Source organism: Hoplias malabaricus, chromosome 2 (assembly GCF_029633855.1).
Source record: "Hoplias malabaricus isolate fHopMal1 chromosome 2, fHopMal1.hap1, whole genome shotgun sequence".
Classification (NCBI taxonomy): Eukaryota; Metazoa; Chordata; class Actinopteri; order Characiformes; family Erythrinidae; genus Hoplias; species Hoplias malabaricus.
Window position 1 is genome coordinate 65,851,096 of NC_089801.1, and position 24,440 is coordinate 65,875,535.

The window sequence follows — 24,440 nt, forward strand, 5'->3', positions numbered from 1 at the left end:
ATTCTGTCTTTAGTGAGACTTTCAGATTTTTGAGACACTTTGAAAATAAAGAGATAATATCCGCGGAAGGAAGCTAAACGTGTTATTTTTCCACGGTGTGGAAGTTGTGTTCGTATTTCTCCATTTAGCGGCGTCAGAATGCAACTAGTGCAGCATTTAAAGGTGAAAGAGAAAATCCTAATGAATCGATTGCTCATCCTTGGTGTCCCGGATGTGAACTCAGAATTTTTTTTTAAACTCATATTTTGGCATCTGAATTTCGTCTACTGAATTTGAGCAACTTCAAAATATATGTTTGATTTTTTAAAGCTTGATTTTTTTTAAATCTTTTTTTTTATTAACCTTGAATAATAACAGTGAAACCGTGTTCTTGAAAATTCACGAGTTCAATTCAAGAACAATTATATTTAGATGCATAATGCAGATGCAGAGGTGTAAATCTGAAGACTTAAATTCAAAAACAACAAAATTCAGATGCATAATTTCAGTGCAAAAAAATTTAGTGCTACAAATTCAAAGGTGGTAATATTTCAAAATCTGATGAGACCTCAATCACATCCCCTCAATCACATCCAAACTCATCAGGCCTAAAGCTGCTTAGTATGTTGTGAGGTGTAAATTAGGGTGACCAGACGTCCTCTTTTATCCGGACATGTCCTCTTTTTTAGACTTAAATATATGTCCGGGCAGAATTTCACAAACGTCCGGGATTTTGTTTTTCTAGAGCTTACATAGAACTTTGAGAAGCGTTTCGTTCACAAACTAGTCCAGCCCTCCCCTACTCCGATTGGTTCGTTTGAGTGAGCAGGGGGCGTGGTGAAGTAGCCTAAAATCTTCTGATTGGACGGTCTGACTGTAGAGCTACCGTTATTGGTCGATAACCTACTCTGTAAACATTTAATTGGTCAGTTTGCACGTCAGTAGTCTCCAGCAGCTATGCCACAAAGTAAATGTAAATCAATTAAAAAAGAAATTCCCATGTTTTGTGTAGCAAATAAAGGTGTAAAGGACCTAAAAGCACACATAGGTTCAGCTAAGCATACAACGGCAGCGAGGGGCAAGAGCCCGCCCCCCCCCCCCCCACACACACACACACACACTGAAAAATTCTCCTGTGATGTGTGTGACGCATCACTGTGGATTGTGACATCATAGACCATAGTCACTGGGAGAGTCGAGGAAAGCAGAAGTGAGTGAATGTAAAGACGGAGGATAGACAGAGTACAACCAGTCTTAAGTATGTTCAGGGGATTATGTGAAAATCAGTTCTACATTAATTTTAGATTTTTTTAAATTAATTGTCAAACAGGCATCATTTCGAAAGTGTGTTTGTGTGTGTGTGTGTGTGTGAGAGAGAGAGAGAGAGAGAGGTATATATACAGAGGTACTCTAACTGTGTTTATACAGTCGTTAAACCTGTTGCATAGTTTTGTGGATGTTTCCTGCTATTTAATAGGCTTTTGTCAGTTCTTTACCTGTCTGAAGACCCCCAGAATAAAAAGAAGGTAAAAGAATTACCTGTTCATTGCTACAGCATTGAACCCATAACCATGCCCTTGTAGCCTACACATATTTTCATCTATCAGGCCAATGGACTGTATGTAGGTAACTGAATAGTAGACAAACTGACCCATGCCTAATGAGAAAAAAGCCTCATGTAATTCAACATTAACCTCCTGCTCATCAGTAACACAGGTGGACTCTCTCTGCTTAGACCAGTGCACAGTTCTGACTGGACTGCTGACCAAAGCCATAAAGCATGCCTCATCCGAATGCCCTACACATGTGCTTGAGAGGTCTGATGATCTTCCTCAGTGTGGTGATACTGGTGAGGACAAGTCTGTTATTTCTTTCATTCAGCTGTGTCATCTCTAGGAAAGGAGACAAACCTGACAGGGGAATTCCACCATTTTTTTCATAATCTCTCAATGATTCATTTGCTCTCCTGGTCCAGATGAGTGGGTTAACCATGTTCTTTTTGGGGATCTGGATTAAATACGGCATCGCGTCCTTCATTGAGGCCACGGGTTCATTCTCCAGTCAGTTGCTAACCAGCAGCTACATCTGCATGGGAGTGGGCGGAGCTCTGAGTCTGCTCGGAGTGATCGGCTTTTGTGGAGCCTGGACCCAAAATCGCTGTCTCTTACTGCTGGTGAGAGATATTTATTCTTTCTTTCCTTCATATTCATTACAATCAAGATGTTTTATCCAAATTATTAGATTATAAATCTCTAATGTATCCATCCTTCCACCCATTCATTCATAAATGCCCCATTATTCATGTAGCTACTAATTATTCACATATTCATGAATGCAGTCATTAAATTATTAAAATGCTCTTCTAATCATTCTGTTCACTCATCATTACATCACTTTTACTATCCATCCATCAATCTATTCATCCATTCATCCATTTATCCTTCATCCTTCCACAAATCTTCTACAATCACATCTACATAACCTTCTTCTCTCTGCAGTATCTCTGCATCCTGTCGATGATGTACATTGGGCAGACGCTGAGCACCACCGTGGTCTTAATTTACAAAGATGTGGTGAGAATATTTCATCACGCCTTTCTCACAACACAAACGAACTTTAGTTCCACAAAGTACAATCACAATACACTAACTTTACCAAAAAGAACAAATACGATTCACTTTAAATCTCTCAGAGCTAATGTTAACCCACCCTGCTTCCAGATGATCGCTATGGTCCGAGCAGCCAGTAGGGATTCCTTGATGACTGCCTACATGGGGCCTGCTGCCACTGATCCCATTTCCAGAGCCTGGAACGGCATCATGATCAAAGTGAGAGCTGGCTTTGCATGTTGGCATTTGTGAATTAGCACTGATATTTAGTACTCACACTTAGCATTAGATGTATAATACTGTCGCTGTTCAAAGAAAAACATATATGTCAATTTATTCTTCACATTGTGTGAAACCTTCATGATGAATGGGCCAATAGAAATGCTCCAAATTTACTTATAATTAAATGTTTTTAAATTGAAAGTTAAGGTGGGTGGCACAGTAGGTAGTGTCTTAGTCACACAGCTCCAGGGACCTGGAGGTTGTGGATTTGAGTCCTGCTCCAGGTGACTGTCTGTGAGGAGTTTCATGAGTTCTCCCAGTGTCTGCATGGGTTTCCTCCGGGTGCTCCCGTTTCCTCCCACAGTCCGTAGGTGTGTGTGTCTGTGTTGCCCTGTGAAGGACTTGCGCCCCCTCCAGGGTGTATTCCTGCCTTGTGCCCAGTGATTCCAGGCAGGCTCTGGACCCACCACGACCCCAAACTAGATAAGCGGTGACAGATAATGAATGAGTAAATGAATGAAATTTAATGCCCCCACCACCCCTCTCCTCCTGTAAAGTTAATATTTTGGAGAGACGTGTTTCTCTTTAGACAGGAACAATATGTGAACTGTAGAGATTTAAGCAGTGGTTCTGCCAAAAAAAGTCAACTGAATATTTCCCCTTCCCTGGAGTTATAAGGCTAAGCTATCAATTAGCAGTAGATGCTAGCGTAGCTAACCTATTTGAAATGTAAACAAAGCCAAAGTATTTTGATTTGAAAAAGGTTGCTGTGAAAAAGCTCACTTTACTAAAAGTGGTAAGAACCAAGGGTTGCCAAATATACAACCATACAGTCTTCCAGTAAACCTACATGTGTATTCTGAGTTTCTGTATGTAATACAGATCATGCTGTGTGTGTGTGCTTCAGTACAAGTGTTGTGGGTTTGAGAACTCCATCCAGGACTTCAAGAGCTCAGTATTCAGCAACAACACAGGGCTCCTGTATCCAAAAACCTGCTGTGTGGACATGACATTGCCAGACTGCAACGGACTGGACACTGTATCCAACCTCATACGGCAGGAGGTACAGATATACAAATATACACAACAAAAAATGATTCGACAATAGTTATCTAACCTTTTATCACAGTTAATGAGATCTTGATATTGTTTTACAAAACTCACATACAATTCTGAATGAAAATTTGTTATAATAACCATTTGTTGGTGGTTATACATTTCTGCCTGGGCTTTTATCTTTCACCTCAGTGGGGTTGGAGTTAATGTTCCTTCATTTGTTAGCTTAAAAATTATGTGATAATCTATGACATTGTACAGGACGTGTATGTATCTGGCAACAATCGTTTTTTAATTATTCACAATAAATTGTATTGTCATGGGGTACCACTAGTGTGCTTGTGTTACCACAGACCTATCCCCCCAGAGTCAAACGAACGAGGTGGGAACTTCTTGCATGGAAACCTCAAAACCCAAGTAACAAAATGGCCTTGCCCTTAAGCGAGGGAATGCCTCCTCGAACAGTACAGAATCCACACACAATCCTGAGAGACAACCAACAGCTCGCCAGAAGCTGTATATAAACAGACTGTGCACTGATGGTTGTCTCTAGATATACATTAAAGTCCCGCAGGGTGTGAGGCCTACCGTCACTTAAGGGCAAGGCCATCCGCTTTCTCTGCGTTAGAGATATTATTGCTGTGTGTAATGTGTGTTTGCCAGAGCTGTATGACAAAGCTGACTGAGATTATTAAGGACATCAGTGTCATCATCAGTGCCGTCGCAGCAGTCATGTGTCTCATGCAGGTCAGACCCCACTCCACAGATTTTATTTATTTATTTGTATGTAAAGTTCACAGATGGTTGTAAAGTGTTCTTTAGGATCTGCACTTTTATTTGCAAGTGAACACAAATTCTGTTCTACTGAAGTAGGCTAACATTGGTATGTTACATTTTTAATGCTCAGTGCTTTAATTATGTTTTTTCCTAAATGGTTTGTAGAGCACTGTCAGTTCAGACCAAATAAATTTGTTAACTGAGGATAGTACATACATTAAAAATCCATTATTGACTGATTTAATGGCTCTGGCTTTACAGTTGGCCTCTATGATCATCTCCCTGGTGCTGTTGGTGAGACTGGGAGCTGTTCACCAACTAGACACAACCACCATCAACCCTTAATAAAACTCTTGAGCACACAAATCCTAGTCTCATCATTTTTTTATTATTATAAATGAATTCTTCATGACATTTGAGTTTAGTCCCTTACTTGCACTGGCCCTTTATGAAGTGTAGTTATAAAATTGGAAATTACCTTTGTGATCTACGAGGCCTTGGGACTAAAAATACACTCTCAGGAAAAAAAGTACAAACAGTGTACTGTACCTTTAAAGTCCAGCTGTGTTCCCTAAAGGTACATTACTTTCTCTTCTTCAGAAGGAGAGGTCAATATTTGTAAGATTTCCTTACAGATGTGTGTAAAATAAAAGAACATATAAGTGCTGTTGTAAAAAAATCTGCAATATAATAGAATATGTTACAAACATGTTTCCGAACTAAAGGTAGTGATTACATAGCGTTGAGGGTACCACCGCAGTAAACGTTTTTCTAAGAATGAATGTTAATAAAGCTGTACATGTCCACAATAAACACAGTAGGACAGAATACAGGTTTCCTAGTACAGCCGTGGTTCTCTGGGACAGCAGGACATTTAATTGGGTTTATGTGTCTTTCCTGAATTACGGTTTAACACTCTTTGTTCTGTGACATGATGCATTATCATCCTGAAAAATGACCATAATCAAACCTCTGCTGTGGTAATGAGTGCCCTCTCCCCTGGTCTTTTACCTGACATACCCCATAAACAAGCACAGAAATAGTCTGTTTTTCTCAAGGTATCATCTTTATAGGTTTCATTACATCTGCATTCGACAAATAATCCAGCATCTTCTCTTTGGCCAATACACAATACTTTGTGGTCTTCCTTCAATGATGATTCTTTATGTTTATTCATCAACTTTTCGTTCATTCATTCATTCATTCATTATCTGTAAGCGCTTATCCAGTTCAGGGTCGCGGTGGGTCCAGAGTCTACCTGGAATCATTGGGCGCAAGGCCGGAATACGCCCTGGAGGGGGCGCCAGTCCTTCACAGGGCAACACACACCCATTCACACCAGTCGCCAAAATTGGGAGGAAACTGGATCACCCAGAGGAGACCCAAGCAGATACAGGGAGAACACACCAAAGTCACCCGGAGCGAGACCCACAACCTCCAGGTCCATGGAGCTGTGTGACTGCGACACCACCTGCTGCGCCACCATGCCACCCTTATTCATCAACTTGTTTTGGATAAAAATATGCCAGTAATTCCATTGATTTTATTTGGGGCATGTTTTATGAAACTAGAATATTCAGCTATTAAACAAACCTCGGTGAACATCTTCTAGGCTTGGGGATTCCATCTTTTGTTCCAGAAATTGTTTAAAAGCTGTCGATGTATTTCCAACTCCTGGTGATCATTTTGAAAGTGTTTATGAAGATTTTATGCATATCTTGTTTTCTGTTTGTGCCACAGCATGGTGGTGCAACAGGTAAAGTCTGGAGAGTTTACTTAAACGTTTTAAGCTGTAAAAACTGAACTGTGCGGTGGTCTTTCTCACCTTGTGTCCATCCATTTCTTATTTTTAATGTTAATTGTTTGAAATGCTAAACCTCCCTTGTTTTGGATCCAAATGTCAAAAGTCAGTATTGCTGGATGAGCTGAACACCTTGGAGCCCACGCTGACACTCCGCAGGCGCTGACTGTGTTCCTCTGGTGGTGATGAGGGATCCCTCTCCTCAGAGAATGATGGAAAATCGAAACGTGGAACTGTCAAGGTGGACATACCTTGTGGTGCTTTGCCATTGGTTGTTTGAGGAGTCATGACCTTGGCCTGGTCTCCAATTGGCTGGAAGGAGAAAAAGTCTGGAATGGAGCCTTTGGCTGGAGCTGGAGTGGAAAGCTGAGGACTTGTCAGACCCAGATTGAAAGTACTTGCTTTGGGTCTTTCTCTATTGTGGCCTGGAGGATCTTTTGGTAAAGGTCCTGGTATCTTCGGCACTGTCAGCTTCTTCTTGTCCATTTCATTCACTCCATCCTCGTTTCCTCCTTCATTACTCTTCTTAATCTCTAGTGTTGGTGGTGCAGTGTGTGTATTAATGTTCCCTCCACAGCTGCAGATGGTGCTCTGGGTGTCCTGTCCCAATCCTGACAGTAGTGACCCACTTGCACCTCCACTAAGCCCTACACATTCCTCCCCCTCCCCATCCCCATCCGAGTAAGAGGGGTCAGGACAGACCGAATGTGTCAGCTGCTGCAGCTGGGCAGACGTTCTGCGAAAGGCTCCACCCACAAAGCCAGTAGGAGAGGGGGCAGAGTTTAAGATGCGATTGAAAAGAGCAAGGTTGTGATTCTGAGTCACAGATTCTTCCAGATTCTCTGCAATCTCCTCCAAAGGCTGGAAGTGCATCTCCTCTTTGGGGATTCTGAATTGGGAAAATGGCACAAAAGAGTATTATGTTTAATGCTTGAGATTATAAGAGGAACTTACTATTACAAATCCAAACCACACAACTTCATATATCAGAGCCACATTGGGGTTTTGTTGCATTTCTGTTTAAGAACCTGATATTATTCTGATATCATTTAAAAACTACCAATGTGTAATTAATAAACTCGTTTGTAGCCCTCTCCTTAATGGACTCTAAGGTTTCACAAGAATATTAAATCTGAATTAGAATGGGTTTTGATGCTGTTTCTTAATTGCTGCTGTGATATTTGCAGCTGCACTCACGCCATATCGAAGGTGGAGCCTTGGAAGGAGGGTTTTCGAAGGACAAACAGAGTAGCAGCGGTGTATGGTGGACGAGGGTTGGAATCATTCCAGTATCGGTCCCTCTCCATCATGGGCAAATCCCCATACATTTCATCTACTGCCATCATGGAGACCTGGAACATCAAGAAGAATAGAAACATTCACAGATAAATACCCATACATATAGAGAGCAGGATAAAACAGTTGGGTTGCAGACATAATTGAGTAGATTATGTGACACATAATGAGTGAATAAATACACAATTGAGTAGATGAATGAATGAATGAATAAATGAATGAACCTGAAAGTTACGGTCTATGAGCCAGTTGGTCTCAAAATCATCATCATCTTCACCAAATGGGTTAATGAGTTGTTCTGCCACCTGTTTACCAACATTATACCACAGATAAACAAAAAATTATATTCAAGCTAAAAGTGGTGCATATTATTCATAAAATATGTCACTTTTTTAACTGCTGAAGCAGATGGAAATCCAAGATTTTGAATGAAATCTTATTCATGTACATTTTAATGTAATACCAACATAGCTTTCAGTAACTGCAGGCTCTTAAGGCTGCACTGATGATTTGCAGGGACAAGCAGGAAGTGCACAACATCTTGTAATAATTATGCAAATTAGCATGCTAAATAACTAAACTATGATAACTTAGATTTTTTGTAGACAGAGTGAGAGAGGAAGAAGAAGAGTGAGAGTTATATTTAATATTTCCGCATAAATAAAATGTAATCTGTCAACAGTAGTGATGGTGTGTTGGCATCGCTAAATAAAACCGCTAATTCATCACTAGCCTCTGTAAAGCAGTGAATTATGAGAGGAAGTTGTGGCCAAATTTGGTAAAACGATTAGTTAACAAAAAGAAAAAATAACACATTAAATTCCCATGTGCTGTAACATGTTAATTTTGACAGAAATATGTTTAATCCCCTCCCACAGAATGGTTCTGTGTCCCCGGGTATGGTTAGCTAACCGCAATGAGAAAACAAAGCTTAGCATGGTTTGTAAGCGTTCCATGCTGAACAGTGTCTGTGTGGAAGATCCACCAGAATAGTTACCATCCATACTCAGAATCTCTCGGCCCGTCAGTGGAAAAGAGGCCTTAGATAGTTCAAGTATATGGCTCTTGCGTTAGTTATTGTTAGCCAGTTAAATTGCAGTGTCTGTGGATTTTTAGGCATTCTAGTCTAGGCAAGCATTTGGAGACAGAGCTTTGATGATAAAATCTGAGTCTATTTGTTTGGCTGTTGAATTTCACAGCTTCAATTAGCATCTACTAGAATGTTAGTGTCCACACGTTTTGGCAGGAGAGGAGAAGGAAGTCACATAATGACAACAAAAGGCATAGAAGAGAAGAAACCTCAGGAAAGTAGTCAGGCTCTAAAAGTCTTTCCTGACCTTCAGCCAGCCAGCGTAGAAGAAGAACTGGAGCAGGGTGAAGATGGGCACATAGAGGTCAAGGTCATGGCCTGAATAACCCTGGCTTGGGTCTAGAAACTGTCGGCCAATCAGACACACCAGAAAGAAGCCATAGACAGCCAGAGTGACCACCTAAGACATTTAGAAACACCATTTGGAAAATCTGTGATTTGTTAATTCTCTTGAAACTTTATTTAACTGAACAAAGCAAATAAATGATTTCCAGTAATAAATATTTAAAACTGTAACACCATAAAAAATGTTGGAATAAAGAAATTTTTACCTATGTGTTATCTCCTTTTTATGATAATAATTAATTAAAAAAATAATTCTTGTCATTTTGTAATTGAACTTTTTGCCCATTCTTGCTTGATACAAGACTTTAGCCTTTTAACAGACTGTGCTTGCCTCTGTCAACAGACTGTGATTGTGCCATAAGAGACAGATCTGGGCTGCAGACAGGCCAGTAAAACACACACAGTATGTGTCTATGAAAACACACTGTTGTGAAATGTTGCAGAATGAGGCCTGGCATTGTCTTGCTGAAATAACCATGGACTTCCCCTTTTGGCAGCATATGGCTCTCAGTATGGTCAGATTACTAAAGCTTTTTTATTGCAGTCTACAAATTATCTCAACTTCTTGGAATGGGTTTGAATATTCATTTGCAGTCATTATTAAAAAAATAATCATTATTGCTTTAGTGTGAAAATGTGGGGCGAAGCTGCAGTGAACTGAGCAGGGAATGTATATGTGTTGTATTTTGTGATATCACAGGGACAATGTATTTTCTTTTCATTATTTATTAAAATGAGGTGGATTTCAGTTTGCTGGATAATTGCTCTTTTAAATCGTTTACTGAACAGTTTGAAAATTATAAACTGTCAATTCCTAAATATTCAACAACATATATCAACATACATTCTTTTCTCACCTGTGTGTAGACGAGTGGCACACTGATCATGTCGTAATGGAACAGCATACTGCATTTCCCTCTGAACTTATTCAGCTCCTACAGATCATCATATTCAATTAGGATCCTGTATTTTAGAAATGCATGGCTGAGTTTTGGTTATTTCATTCATTGATTTCTGGATTACCTCCAGCAACAGTTTGTAAGTGTTGTCATCTTTGATTCTGCCCTCAGATCGTGCCACAGCAGCCAGATTAGTAAACCACACACATGGGATCCAGTATTTATTATAAGGAGATTGTAAACTCTCAAACTTCTTCCTTTCCTCTCGAGTCATAAAACCTAGAAGAGGCAGTTCAATCAAGGGTAATGAATATTATCAATCTATAGCCAGTAATCATCAAGGTTATATATATATCTGACAGTCTGTCACTAGATGGCACACTAGAGCAACAGCATTTCATATCAAAACAAATGCTTCATATTCACCACGCCCTTTGCTTAAGCCACACCTCTCACTTCTGTGTTTTAGAACTTTGCCGAGAAAGTGGCTGCTAAAAACAGACAAGAATAACCAAGCTATTGTAATTTTTTCTCAGAGGTGCTTTATTTGGTGGTGAAGATACTTGGACAGTAACTTTCGTCTGAATGTGTGTCAGTGTCTTGTCTCTTGGGGAGGGCAGCAGTGAGAATAACATGCTATAAAAACAAGGAGCAGAGTACAGCACACACAGAACGTGCGTAAGTTAATTCTCTGATCAGGATGCCTTTACGATATGTTTACAGAGAAAGTACTTGCTTGTTGATATATTAATGTTTACAATGTCAGATATATCACATTTAAAAATTAATTGGCCTAAGTGTAAAGCTGGTGGACCTCTCTCCATTTCCTGCAACATTCCTGGCATCCATAAACTACTCATTCTAATTGTGATTTTGAGAAATTTTCCCCACAGTCACCTGCTTCCACCACGTGGTCCATGGTGGGGAAACGTTTGAAGACAGCGGTGCTGACAGAGCGGAGGATCAGTAGAGCTGCCAGGCTGGTGTAGCGCATCAATGTCCTGCGGAGGAGCCTCCCACGCTCATCACCACACTGCACACCTCCAGACAACACACACATGATACTGTCCGGCAAGGGGATGGATGTGTACTGATTCCACCAGCGGTTCACTATCAGAGTCACATAGAAACCTGCAAGTACACAAGGACAGTTACCACGGTTACACCTTTATAGTGACCATTTGTACTCCACAGCAGTGTTCACTCCGTGTCTAAACAGCCCTTTTCCTTTAAATAAGAACGAGCCACAGCTCAGTTCAGTGCGAGAACCCAAAACGAGGAGAAGTAGCTTTGGATTTTAGCCGTTTCACTTGGTTCTCTTCCTTCTCCATTCTCATTTTCTCAGTTTTTACTCAGTGCTCTAATTTCTCTGCATGTGTTGTTTGTTTTGCTCTGTTTAACCTCCATACCTCTCTGCGCTCTCACATAAACACGTGTCCAGCGCCGTGTTTGGTGAGACTCTGATGAAGAGGCAGGACAGTCCTAAAATGTCTACATTGTACATAAGAAGCGGTACAAAATCAAAACCACACGTTTTGTCCCATCCTATCTGACCACAAAACACTGACTGGGTTAACTGACCTAAGACGAAAGACATAGGGATGAGACTGGCGTAGTGGTTGCAGTAAATGGAGAGTTTCTCAAAGTACCTCTTCTGTTCGTCCAGAAGAAAGAATCTGCAAATAAACACAGAGTAGATTCAGGGACATTATGCGGCCAAAACCTTCGCTAACTGTCACGCCTTCGTCCTGTCATGTCTGTTGTCCCCGGCCATGTGCTTTTAGCACATGGCTATGTTTTGTTTATATCCTTGTCTCCGCCCTCGTCCCGCCTCCTCGTCCGTGTCATGTGTTAACCCGTCCTCATTATCTGTCCAGGTGTTTCTCATTTGTGTCTGTATTTAAGTCCCCTTCCTGCACGTCCTGTGGTTGGTCATTGTTCTATTGTTCTCTGTATCGTGTTTAGTCAGTTGTGTTATCCAGTCTGTCCGTATCTCTAGTTTGTCTTCCAGTCTGTCCGTATCTCTAGTTTGTCTTTACTCCTCTTCTGTTCGTTTGGTTCCTTTGTCCATGCCTCTGTTAGCTATCTGTTAGTCATCTTGTTATGTTAAGCTCTCTGTTTGTTGTTCTTTTGTAAATTAAACGTTATCTGTGCTTTAGCGAATGCGTCCGCTCCAGCAGTCCGTCCCTCGCTCCTGACACTAACACCTTCTCATCAAAATTCTTTTTTTAAATGAATCATATTAATAAAGAATTCTTCCCCCAATTCTTACAGTAATATTCTCTACATTTTGACTGTAGGCTTTATGTAGATGTTGGAACATTTCTAGTAGGATCTGATAGCACTCAGCCAGCATTAATGAGGTCTGATATTGGATGATTGGTCCTGATCAACTTATTCTTCATGTATCGGATAGGGATCTATCACTCCAGAGAGTTGCTTTTCACTGCTGAAAAGAGCAGGGCTTTATACCCCTCAAGTTGATGCTTAGAATTGGGTTTTTAAGTACAGTTGCTTCAGAGAGTCAGATTCTATTGGTAAATGCTTTACTCTGAAGATTATATTGAATATTGTATCAGTAAATAGGAGCTGAATTCACTCATTAGATGCCATCAACAAACGTTTGGACATCCAGTGACATTGAGGGTCATTACTCACCTGTATGTGATGCTGATTGCAGTGTACATGATGAAAAAAGCCAGCACCTCTTTGTACAGAACTTTATAAATGCTGCCCCTCCAGGCCAGAAGCAGCTTGGAGAAGCCACAGAAACGAGCGTTGGCCACGCGAGCTGTGTATGTCACCGTCATGAGCACGCTGAGATAAACACAGACAAACACACTACTGCGTCTTAAACAAGACTCATCAAAATATACAAACACACCTCGTACCAAAAAGCAGCTGACTGGAATATTTCCAAATCAACAACGACGACAGCCCCTTAAAACAAAGCCAGAAATGAACACAGTTACATCAGAGCCTAAACAAGTTCTAAAATGCACAGAGACCACACACAAAAGCAGCTCATTTGGGACCTTGGGGGCAATGAAGCACACAATCAAATAAAAGGTAGAGGGGAACTGTTGCTTTACAGGATAACACATGCAACCCAGACCTGACGAGTCCTGTTTAATGGTGAAATGAATCGTCTGATCCCATGTGGCGTATTTTTAAATTACATAGATTTACAGACAGGAATACGAGAAATAACAAGAGGTGATAAGAGTTATAAAGAAATAATGAGAGACGAAAAATTATAAGAGATGATGAGATGTGATGGCAGCTGATGAGAGGTGAGCTGAAAATTAAACCTTGGTGTCTAAATAAAAGTGAATAGATGTGTCACTCTTCGTCCAATCACTCCTGCACTGAGCCGGAGATTGAGGGCTGTCTGCTGACTGTGTGTAACAGAGCAGAGTAAACAGCAGGCTGGGGGATATAAACTCAGAGAGCTGAAGGAGATATCCCTGTCTCCCTGCTCTGTCTCTGCCTGTTAACCATGATGAGGCACCATTACATAAACCGCACACACACACGCACACTTGTTTACACACACTGTCCAAGAACAAACTCTCTGACAATATCAGCCATAAATATCGTCTTCATTATGTGGTCAAAATAAAAAACTGCTTATAAAAAATGCACTATTGCAATAATATTCATAAAAATAATAAAACTATTGGAAATAAATAAACAGATGTGACTTCCAAAGATTCTGTACAACACACATTAATTCAGAAATAGGTAGAATCCACAAAAGTGTACCACTGTAAAATCTATTGTGAGGAACAGTTGACAAAAAAAAAAACAGTTGGCACATACTACATTTTAGAAAGTTTAAAAAGTGAAAGAAAGATATACTAATTAAAAAATATTATTAACTTTATTAGTCAAAATCTAGAAAACAAAACAGGCCAAAATGTATGTGTGGAAAAAAAAAACAATTCCAAAAATGGAAACGCAAACTAATTCCGGATTACCAAAATATGTACAGACACAGTCACATAACATACATTTCAGAACTTATTCAGCTTCAGATATATTCTTTATGGCATCAGAATATGTTCATCTGAAACCACATACATTAAAAACACTTGTGTAGAGAATAGTGTTGTGTTGGAGCATCCTTACCTTTCCTCTGAGAAGTGTGGAAAACAGCAGCTCCTCCAGGGTCATTTTAAAGCCTCTCCTCTCTCCTCAATGCTGCAGTTTCTTTGTAGAAGCTCGCCGCCCCGCATTTCTTTTTTTTTTTCTCTTTACTTTATGCTCAAGCTGTACTCCTGCTGCTGCAGCATCTAATCAAGCTTATTCCAGCAGCGTCTATTCATCACAAAGAAAGGTACGACAACAGTTTACTGAAGGACATCATTCATAAGGTCATAAGCCTTTCAATACGTCTGACACAAACCTTATTTCAGAAGAAGCATCAATGTACGAGTTACAAAAACTGATACTCACTGAAGAGAAGTGAAAACACATTGCTGTACATTTTAAGACAACACTGTTCATTTGCTAAAATATATATTCAAAATATTGAAATGGTGGCACACTTTATATATGTTTTATTCCTGAGTATTTGTAACTTAGCGCATGAACAGAAACTGTGCTGAGAATAGGCATTGTGAATATTGTTACCTTTGGATATTTTAAAACAACATATTGAACTCATTTTCAACCTGTTTATCTTCCCTCAGATGGCACTGCATCAGAAATCATCAGTGTACAGTAATAAATATAGCCACATCAGCTCAGGAGTACTTCAGGAAACTTTAGTCACTTAACAGTCCACCACTGCATCAAGAATTTCAGCAATATTTTGTTAGGGCCATTTTACACAGGTCAATGTCATGTAAAAAAAAAACCTGTTTCTCTTTATTTTTCTTCCCTTGCTTTGTCTTTAAATCCTTTCTTTTTCTGCTGGACCCCTTTTAACTCAGCAGGGGCTCATTAGGCTCGTTAGCCACAAACTCCTGCTGCTAGAGAATAGTTCAAAACATGGAGATTAAAAAGAACAGACAGAAACAACCCAGATGGGTAAAGATTTAGATACTAGTTGGATATGTACAGATTATTTTAACCCCTTAAACAGAAATGCAGAAAGGCATGTAATACCTTTCTTGAAGTATGTTTGTTAGGTTTGTGTCTGTACGCCGCGTCCTGAAGTGTCTGCTTCAGTTTTAATTACTCATTGAAACGGTCAGTTGAACCCGGCTGGGGTTCTTGTTTTTGCAGTTTATGGTGGAGGATGAAAGGTGGCCATGGTCACTTCGCATCTTCACAAAGCATTAGAAGCTGTCAAGCCTCTGCTTTGACTCCCTGCGTCCCTCCACTCAATTCAACGTTTCATGGCTCCCCTCCTTCGCCTCTACACACCGTATAAAACACCACTGAAAACTAGCACGGAGAAATTGTTATAAATATTAGATGTATAAAAATATAAAAAATGATAAAATACTAGTTATTCTTGACCACACGAAAGGCCTTCTCTCAGGGTGGCCCTCCCCAAATTCACGCAGCAGGATGCTAGTCAACATTAGCATATGTTAGCTAACACAAAAAAACTGGACCGTTATTGTGCTCCTTTAATCCCAGTAAACAAGTCCCTGGACGTTCAAAATATGTCTAAAAGTAGTCTGTCCGTCAAGGACATATTTTAAACGTTAATGGACGTCCAAAATTCATCTTAATAAGTTAGTTAAGTGGTGAACAATCGATAACGTCAGTGGACGTCCAAAATGCGTTTTATACAAGTAATTTATTTTGGGACCAATTAATAAAGTCAATGAACGTCCAAAATACGTCTAATAGTCGTCTTTTCAACTTTCATTTTCAACCTTAAGAGAATGTTGATCAGACGGCAGTCATTGCGTTATTTCAACGTTGAATCAACGGCTAAATGTTCACTGGGATGTGTTAAACTCCAGTGTCATTAACCATTAGTTTAGGAATAACTGAAGTTTTGTTTTGTTTTTTCACTTTAAAATGAAGGAAAACAATCATTAATGTCATTCATAATCGCTTAATCTCATTAATAATTGCCATTGCTTGTCATAATATACATAGACTGTCAGACATTTGGTCTTCCAGATGCTGTTATTACTGTTGTAAAGGGCGACTAATTATCTACTAATGCCCTGGATTCAAAAATAATGCTGGATGAGCAAGTATCCACAGATCACGTCTGCGTAGCGTACACTATTTCTGGAAAATGTGCTTCCTTTTATACATATATCATTGTATATGTTAAACATATTATGTTAAGGATGTATAAACTCTTAGACAATAGTTTGAACATCACTGGGCAAATGACATGTTTTGTTTATTTTAATGAAGTGAAAAGAAGTAAAACACAACTCCAACAGGGAACACACTGAAATATGACAATCATTAGAACACAATTTCTGTTTATTTGTTTTCAACATATTGAAAAAAAACAACAACATTTGCACATGCCCCATTATGGAAAATTGGCAAAACATGTCATTTGAAAAGGGTGGTGTTCCACAAAACAGGATTTTTGAGTTAGTTTGGTCATTTAAACCTACATATAAGGACTATACGGATGTCCCTCATCTCTTTTCAGGGACACATTTGGCTTGAGACTATTCTAGCTAAATTGAGAAATCCCACTTTGTGAAATACCCTCCAGGAGTAAACAATCCAGTTGAAACCAATTCATTTGGTAAATGCTTGAAGGATTTGAACTGTTTTAGAATTAAGTTTACCATGTTTTAAATGAATTTGCATATCTCTTTACCTTCAAAAACAAACTGTCCTGTAAACAGTACGCTGCAGGCAGATGATATAAGGATGAGAGATGAGGAGAGAGAAAGAAATGACAATAAACCCAAATGATCTTTTACCATGTGCTTCATTATGAGGAATCAGAGAAATATCCCGAAATCAAAGCAACAAAAAGAAGCTCCATGTTAATCTATATAAATACAATGCACTTCAGCTGACTGCAATAATTACATTGTTTGTACACAGAAATTACAATGTTGAGGAGCCATCGCCAAAATTAAACTGTAAATTAAACCAAAGCTCTCCAGATGTGTTTAAGACAAGTACAGGACAGTGCTGTATTGTGATCAGATGCACTGTCATGGTGAGGACTCTCAAACAAGCAAATGTACTGTTCAACCCAGGAGCCGTGGAGGGGCTGTCACAACAACACATTTCAAATCAAATTTGCAAACCAAACGTCAACCCATTATCTCAAAGACTTCAAAGCAGTCCCCAAGGCTCTAGTCCAGTGCATGTTTTAGTACTGTTCTAGCTCCAAACCCACACTAATATGGATTTACCTGACTTAGGAGAACTGGAAGCTGGGACAAAACAAAAACATGGACAGGTAAAACCGCTAGGACTGGATTACAAGTGCTTTATTCCCACTAAGAGACATTTACTCTGAGGCTGGAGGCGTACAACTGAGGAATACGACTGCGGCTGATTCGCAGCTTAGATTTACATTAGCATTCAAATAACTGGGCCCTTTCAGTTTTAATACACTGAACACATTCCTACACTCACACACCAGAAGCAGGGGAGAGAGAGAGAGATCTGTCCACCATTTTTAAGCAGTTTTTATGCTCTTTATATGTACATACACACTCAGGTCACCATCACACAAACAACCATCAACAATAATTTAATAAATGGAGAAAAATTAAGCGTTGTGATTCTGTTTACTGAACTGAGGAAAGAGTGAAGCGAATATCACTGTCAGTTTGTGAGGATGGTAGAGAGAGAGAGATATTTCAGTGCTGTTTTACTGTATCAGACTATGACACTGTTGTAAGCTGTTCCAGATCTGAAAATGATAATAATAATTATGTTGGTGAAAGTGATGTGTTTATGTAGCTGTGGGTTCTGAGAGAGCTGATGGAGTTGCGTCAGAATAGTGAGTGTGTGGTGTGTGCGTGTGTGTGTGAGAGAGAGTGTGTCAGTTTATGAGAAGTAAGTCACTTGTTGGGTGGGTTGTAGGGCTCTAGAAGAAGTTTGGAAAACGTGTTGACTTTGTCTGCTCCTCGCACTTCATGAGGCAGCAGAGGCAGTTTAACTATATGGAAATCTTCATAGAGGTCCTCCATCTGAAACACACAAACCGTAACATTTATTATTGTAGCATTATTATTATTATTATTAATCATAAACTGTAAAAATGTGATGATTTTTTGTATTATGCATTTGTACATGACTGAACTTTTTAAACTTCTTAATCAAAACGTTGTTTTCATATGTAATGCACCTCATGGTCATGGCTTATAAACTCAGCTCACTCATGTTTAGCAAAGTGAAAATTGTCCACAAGGGGGAGATCTTAGCGATAAAATCTGTTTCAGGGCCATGGATTGCTTCGAAGTGACACCGACAAAGGGTAAACAACAGGCTTTAACTTGTGTTTTCAAAAAAATATGGCCCACATTTGTAATCATTTCTGTAAAAAGTAAAGACTCCAACTGCACAAATTTAAACATTTGACTTGATCATGCTCACAATGAAAGTAACAGATTTCCCTCATTAGAATGGGCTTCTTGACACATAGTGATGATGATCTACACAGTCCAGAAAGCTTGCTTTCACCTAGAGAGACCACTGTACATTTAAATTTACAGTTTCAACTGAATCCTCTGCAGAATAAACAACTTCTCCTTCACCTGGTCCAGGTATTTGGACTGGATCTTGTGTCTGGCCTCACACATCTTGCACGGCCTCTCTGCGTCTGGGAAAACAAGTTGGTTGACGATGATGTTGTGTGTGTCGATGCGGCACTTGGCCAGCTCCTGGATCAGTCGCTCGGTCTCGTACAAAGACAGAAACTCTGCGATGCAGACGCAGATGAATGTCGTCTGCTCCTGCACAGCACAGTCAGACACAGACAGTTAGATCCTAGGTCTTTTGAGTGATGGGATATACATTTAGATGATGGTCTGCACTGAATAATAATAAATAACAAGCAAAGAGGGTGTAAAGTCTACTGTGATGTTAAAATGATGGTGAAAATTTGTTTCAGTCAAAACTTATACTTTTAATAAATAGTTTGCTTTATATTAAATCATAGCAGTTAAAAGGTTGTGTTATTTTCTGCCATTTAAGTTCAAGAACCAAGATTATTTTTAAGCCCCTTAAAATACATACGGGTGATTTTTAATCTGAAAAAAGTGTAATTAAGAAAGTGCAATGCTTTTTTTTTGTTTTGTTTTGTCTGGGAATCATGAAGAAAAACAACAGACACATTTCTGTTACCATGCAGAAAGCTTTACAGAGCTTGTTTTGGAGAGAAAAGTTTTCCATTAAAACTCGGTAGGGAACTGCTTTTTAGGAACTTACTGGGTCCTTAAACTGCTCACTGACTGATCGGATAACAGGAAGCGTCTCCTCCAGTTTTGAGGCCAGCTGGTCTGCATTCATATCCCCCAGTCCCAACATGTTACACATCTACAGAGACACAGCAAAACCACAGTCTCATTAGACTAAATTTCCCAAAACATAATGAAAAAAGAGAACATCAATCACTACCTACACCCAAAATTCTTAAGTGTGCATCAAGTCAGATGGTGAATCAACAACAGCATGGTCCTAATACAACAAACATGGAATAAATGACTAAACAAAAACTAAGTTAATTAAAATAGTAATCAATAAATTGAACACTCATTTTTGACCACACCACATGTTTGTATATATACACATTAATTTGAATCTTACCAAATAAAAAGCAAGTACCCTGAATTGTTTTCCAATGATAATCATTGTCACATTCATAGAACTTTGTTTTTCACCTGTTTTGTGTGTATATGGTTTATCTACAAAATTACTCACAAGAACTACAATTCCCAGCATGCAGCTCTCTGTACCTGAGAGATAAAAGGGCTGATCTGGTTCTTGATCTGCATGAGACGTCCCAGGCCGCGCTCCACTATGGTGGGAAAGTTGAGCAGACGCAGTGTGTGGCCAGTGGGAGCCGTGTCAAACACCACCACTGAGAAGTTCATCCCTTTTACTAACCTGCAACAGCAAAACAAATCCAAGAACAATATGCAGGTACTTTAACTCTTCTTTGTTTGTGTTCTTAATGACTGAAACATAACTTGGGAAGTAGAAGATGACATCAAGCAAGACGACGAGGACACAAGAACACAGAAGAAAATGGAAATACATGTTTGTTTGTTTTTTTCCCCCTTCAATTGTAAAACATCCTTGGGTATGTGAAAGGTGCTATAAAATTAACATTATTATTATTCCACTTGTTACAGATACAGTATTTTAGACTCTCTGACTGCAGTGGAGACTGACCTCATCACCTCAGCGTAGCTCATGGCCTCGTCAATGCCGGGGAAGGCGCTCATGGCCTCCTGCATCATCTTCTTGCCCATGCTCAACATGTTGTCCTCCTCGAAAAACTCATCTGGCAGCTCCGCCACCCCCAGACTCGGGTCGATCTCCTACAAACAGAGGAGCATAGGTCCAACATCAGTGGTCTGAGGGATATTCTTCCAACAAGCAGTATCACAACCTCAACCTTACAGGGTGAGATGCTTTTAGAACTGATGATATTTAATGGCTTATAGTAGTTTTATGTAACACTGCAATTGGCCTGTTTGAAGTTTTGCTCAAATTGTTTTAAGCGTACAGCTTAAGCATAATACTTTTACTAAAATAGGAATGGAATGGTGTTGTAAATAAGTTATATTTTTCTGTTTTCTCTTTGTTAATGTACCTTTAAGTGTGATTCTATATAAATTAATTTAGTTTTGATCGATTTGTGTGTGTTGTGCCTTGTTCCAAAATCATTTTGGGCTGAAACCCTACTTATAACTTCAAAAGGAAGATATAATAACAGGTATTTGAACTCATATGCTCAAAAAAGACCAGTACTAATGATGTTCCTAAGCAGTGAGAACACTGACCATGGCAAAGAGGTTGTCATAGCCCTTCACTTTGGTGGGCACTTTGGAGAACTTCTGGTCGAAGGCATCAGAGATGTTGTGTGCCGGGTCTGTGGAGATGATGAGGACACTCTCCCTCACTGCGGCCAGCTGGACAGCCAAACTACAGCTGGAATGCAATGAAGAGCACATTTGGCGTGAAATGTAGTTAAACCAAGTTTGTTCACAAAGTTTCTCCAAAGCACAAGTTCCTCCAAAATAATGAAATCAATTATAAAGACAGAGCAGACCAAAAAAAAAAAAATAAATCCCTGATATTCAGACACTGATTCTGAATCTCTGGGTCCTGGGTTAAATCCCTGCCTCAGGTCACTGAGGAGTGTGATATCCCCTCCCCATCTCTGGGTGAATGTGAGAAACTGTCCACAGCTGTGTGCATAAGTGACTTTGTGTGAGTGTAGTGATGGACTGGCACCATGTGTTTCTGCCTTGCACTCAATGACTCCGGGTTGGCACTGGACCCACTGGGACCCTGTAATGGACTGAATCAGTTACAGAAGGTGAATTAATGAATGAATGGAATTGATGATTCTGTCTAAATTTTTCAGTATGGTAATGCATTTTCTGATAATGGTAATTTTAAATATAGTAATGTTGAAAAAAATATATATTTTAAATGAAATAAGGTTATGTTGTAGCCTACTTAATGAATGTTTCGATAAATAAAGGGTGGTGACACTTTTCCAGACTGGACTAAATAGGATTCGGCTGATTGTTGAGTGATGTTTTTTAATTGCTCATATGGAGTCTATATTTTAGTTAATTTATTTTACATTCTGGAGTCCAGTTATTTGTGAGATGTTACAACATCACTGGATTTAAAGTCCCTCAACTAAATATAGCAAACAAAAACAAGCAAGAAAAATCCTCTCAAACAGGTTTGAGAGGCACTGGCTAAACCCAGATCTGGGCAGTGTTTATTCGACCAGCTTGTTGCATATGATGCTTTGTCTGCTGCTAAAGATTCCAAGGTATTAACTCAGCTATCTGTAAACATTGTGGCAACGAGGAAAAGCTTAAATTATATAGCAGACTCAGTTCCCTCACAGCTGTTTTAACACTTTTAGCCATGTCCTTCTCAAACCATACTGACTGTTTCATTTACTGCCCACTGTAGCACTGTCTGCTAATGACTGATATTCCAATTCAGCTTCATTCACGTTTATTCGTTAAAAACACGCTGTGACGCGGTACAATCAGAGCACAGTGGAAGTTGAGAAAGGTGTACAAGTCAGAAACATCTCATAATGAGGTCAAGAATTTAATACAACATTAGGTAATATCCAATATAAGGTTTGTTGTATGTTAGCGTCTCAACGTTAGCCTCAGCGCGATGATGCGCGTTCCAAACTGCGCCATGCTCCCTACATAGTGCACTTCGAGAGTTAACATTATGGTATTTACACCCAAATAGTGACCATTCAATCCATTTCGTAAGCTATGACAACATCCCAATTCAGAGCCTTGCTGGCCCTTCAAAATAAAATTTAATTTGCGAAAGACTTAATAAAGCATTGAAACGATAAGACTGTTATTAAGGCTTTATTAAGTTAACACGCATTAAATATCATTCCAACGCACTATTAAGTAACTCACAGACAATAAATATCTAATTTCCAACCATTATTATGTCTTTCCCACTACTTAATTTTGAAGGAATGTAAATGGAGTTCATGAGCCCTCATTTTAAACCCTATGCAGTACACTAAGTAGGGAGCCTAAAGCCATTTGTGAGGCGCCCCCCGTTAACGCTGACGCAAAGGTGGGCTTCATTGAGAAATATTATCCTTGCCGTTCCGTTACCTGCAGGTAGTTTTTCCTACTCCTCCTTTGCCTCCTACAAAGATCCATTTCAGAGATTTCTGCTCGATGATGTTCTTCAGAGTGGGCTCCAGGGGCTCGATATCAGGCGCATCTTCAAACTCGTCTTCCAATGAAGCTGCCATCTTGTTTCACATTCACAGCTCACGCGGACCGTACCATTTCCACATGCTCTGCTTATGAGTCTTCTTTAGACGCGACATTTTGGCTCAAAACAAAGAAAACACGGCTGTCGAGTAACCATCAGATCCGAAATGTCGCCCAAAGAGAAGTTTCCAGACCCAACTACTCTCTGCAACTCAAAGCTGGTGACTCAAGCTCTGGAAACCTCTGAAAATCTTTGGTGGACTGTTCCAAACCAGTGAGAAGCTTCCAGAACCCAATCCTGTCCAGGGCTAGGACAGTAATTTTACATCACTTTATATAGATACCATTCTTTAAATAATTTTTAATAGATAAAATGGGCTAATAATATCCACACAAGACCAGGGGTTTTCACATCGGCTTAAATTATTTAGCTAACTCATAAATCATATTTTACAGCCCAAAATCAAATCAAGAAGAAAATTATTCAGAAACCCCAACAAGTAACACAATTCTCAGAATTTCAATTTCCACCGTCCTTCTTCACTTCAGAGAAGTTGTCCTAAATATATAAAATGCAAAAAACGAGACAAATTATAGTTAGAAAAAATAGCTATCAACAATAATGATCAGCAACCCCCAACAGGTGTCAGCCTGGAGCTAAAAAAGTTTGTTTTTTGGCTTTTAATGAAGATATATATATATAATTTCATAAATGTCATTGAGGTTTTTTTACTGGGTACTTTACAATATAAAAGCTTGGTTAGTTCATTAGAAAGTTATACAAGACGTGTCTCTTATCCCATGTTGCAGTAGACTAACATAAGGAAATGCTTTCAGGTCTTAAAATAGATAAATGAACTCAGACAGACACTTTTATTACTTTAAAGAATTTATTTAAATTGAGCTCAGTTTCTTGTTGGAATTATATTAGCTTAATTTGGCTTAAAGTTCATTGCTGTGATTAGATTTTTATTCAGCATGAATCTTTTTAATTTATAAACTGCAGGAGTGAATTGTAAATCAGTACTGCACAGTAATACAAGTCAAAAACACAGAAGTTAGTGTCAAAAATGCCAAAGCAAGTGAGATTAAAGGACAAAAGACAAAAAAAAGCCAAATAATAAAGGAATGATCATTAAAAAGGAATCTATATTATCTGGTATTATCTGCTTAATAATATCTAATTTAATGCTAACACCAGTCACATTTCAAAATATGCTGTCCTTTGTTGAAACATTTTATAATTTACCCACACAGCATTTAAACCTAAATCTATGCTTTTATTTGACATTCATATTTACTATAAATTTAAACATTTAATGTTATACTAGGGCAGCACGGTGGCACAGCAGGTAGTGTCACAGTCACACAGCTCCAGGGACCTGGAGGTTGTGGGTTTAAGCCCCACTCCAGGTGATTGTGAAGAGTTTGGTGTGTTCTCCAAGTGTCCACGTGGGTTTCCTCCAGGTGCTCCGGTTTCCTCCCACGTTTCAAAAACACATTGGT

General features: G+C 39.3%; 3 protein-coding genes across 6 annotated transcripts; 1 reads left to right on the forward strand and 2 right to left on the reverse strand.

The window, feature by feature from the left end:
• The first annotated feature begins 1,146 nt into the window (after positions 1-1,146).
• Positions 1,147-5,006, forward strand: LOC136673300 (tetraspanin-16-like). 3 transcript variants are annotated; one of them, XM_066648707.1, is made up of 8 exons: positions 1,147-1,237; positions 1,715-1,828; positions 1,955-2,152; positions 2,478-2,552; positions 2,700-2,807; positions 3,718-3,873; positions 4,530-4,613; positions 4,905-5,006. In XM_066648707.1, exons 2-8 carry the CDS (start codon positions 1,760-1,762, stop codon positions 4,986-4,988), a joined length of 774 nt encoding a protein of 257 aa, XP_066504804.1. In that variant the 5' UTR covers positions 1,147-1,237; positions 1,715-1,759; the 3' UTR covers positions 4,989-5,006. The 3 variants fall into 3 exon arrangements, with proteins under 3 accessions (XP_066504804.1, XP_066504818.1, XP_066504810.1); XM_066648713.1 differs by lacking the exon at positions 1,147-1,237 and adding an exon at positions 1,492-1,505 and having other exon boundaries at positions 1,688-1,828; XM_066648721.1 differs by lacking the exon at positions 2,700-2,807.
• A 463-nt stretch (positions 5,007-5,469) lies between these two features.
• Positions 5,470-12,884, reverse strand: best2 (bestrophin 2). 2 transcript variants are annotated; one of them, XM_066661142.1, is made up of 10 exons: positions 12,733-12,884; positions 11,656-11,750; positions 10,972-11,205; positions 10,199-10,353; positions 10,033-10,110; positions 9,078-9,230; positions 7,965-8,045; positions 7,642-7,796; positions 6,843-7,333; positions 5,470-6,785 (listed from the first exon to the last, which is right to left on the reverse strand). In XM_066661142.1, the coding sequence occupies exons 1-10, from the start codon at positions 12,882-12,884 to the stop codon at positions 6,544-6,546; spliced, it is 1,836 nt and encodes a 611-aa protein (XP_066517239.1). In that variant the 3' UTR covers positions 5,470-6,543. The 2 variants fall into 2 exon arrangements, with proteins under 2 accessions (XP_066517239.1, XP_066517238.1); XM_066661141.1 differs by having other exon boundaries at positions 5,470-7,333.
• Positions 12,885-16,479: 3,595 nt separating this feature from the next.
• get3 (guided entry of tail-anchored proteins factor 3, ATPase) lies at positions 16,480-23,227 on the reverse strand. Its single transcript, XM_066662374.1, has 7 exons — positions 22,830-23,227; positions 20,988-21,135; positions 20,374-20,522; positions 19,935-20,085; positions 19,408-19,515; positions 18,735-18,932; positions 16,480-18,167 (listed from the first exon to the last, which is right to left on the reverse strand). The coding sequence occupies exons 1-7, from the start codon at positions 22,970-22,972 to the stop codon at positions 18,039-18,041; spliced, it is 1,026 nt and encodes a 341-aa protein (XP_066518471.1). The 5' UTR covers positions 22,973-23,227; the 3' UTR covers positions 16,480-18,038.
• Positions 23,228-24,440: the final 1,213 nt, after the last annotated feature.

Bases quoted from the DNA above. Each gene is read 5' to 3' on its own strand.
- LOC136673300 (XM_066648707.1), top strand. From the start codon at position 1,760: ATGCCTCATCCGAATGCCCTACACATGTGCTTGAGAGGTCTGATGATC. The intron at 2,808-3,717 runs GTGAGAGCTGGC...TGTGTGCTTCAG, and splicing joins GGAACGGCATCATGATCAAA to TACAAGTGTTGTGGGTTTGA. The intron at 4,614-4,904 runs GTCAGACCCCAC...CTGGCTTTACAG, and splicing joins CAGTCATGTGTCTCATGCAG to TTGGCCTCTATGATCATCTC.
- best2 (XM_066661141.1), bottom strand. From the start codon at position 12,884: ATGACGGTGACATACACAGCTCGCGTGGCCAACGCTCGTTTCTGTGGC. The intron at 10,111-10,198 runs GTAATCCAGAAA...GATGATCTGTAG, and splicing joins CTTACAAACTGTTGCTGGAG to GAGCTGAATAAGTTCAGAGG. The intron at 7,797-7,964 runs GTTCATTCATTT...TTGATGTTCCAG, and splicing joins TCATAGACCGTAACTTTCAG to GTCTCCATGATGGCAGTAGA.
- get3 (XM_066662374.1), bottom strand. From the start codon at position 22,972: ATGGCAGCTTCATTGGAAGACGAGTTTGAAGATGCGCCTGATATCGAG. The intron at 21,136-22,829 runs GTAACGGAACGG...ATTGCATTCCAG, and splicing joins GTAGGAAAAACTACCTGCAG to CTGTAGTTTGGCTGTCCAGC. The intron at 20,086-20,373 runs GTCAGTCTCCAC...TTGCTGTTGCAG, and splicing joins AGCTACGCTGAGGTGATGAG to GTTAGTAAAAGGGATGAACT.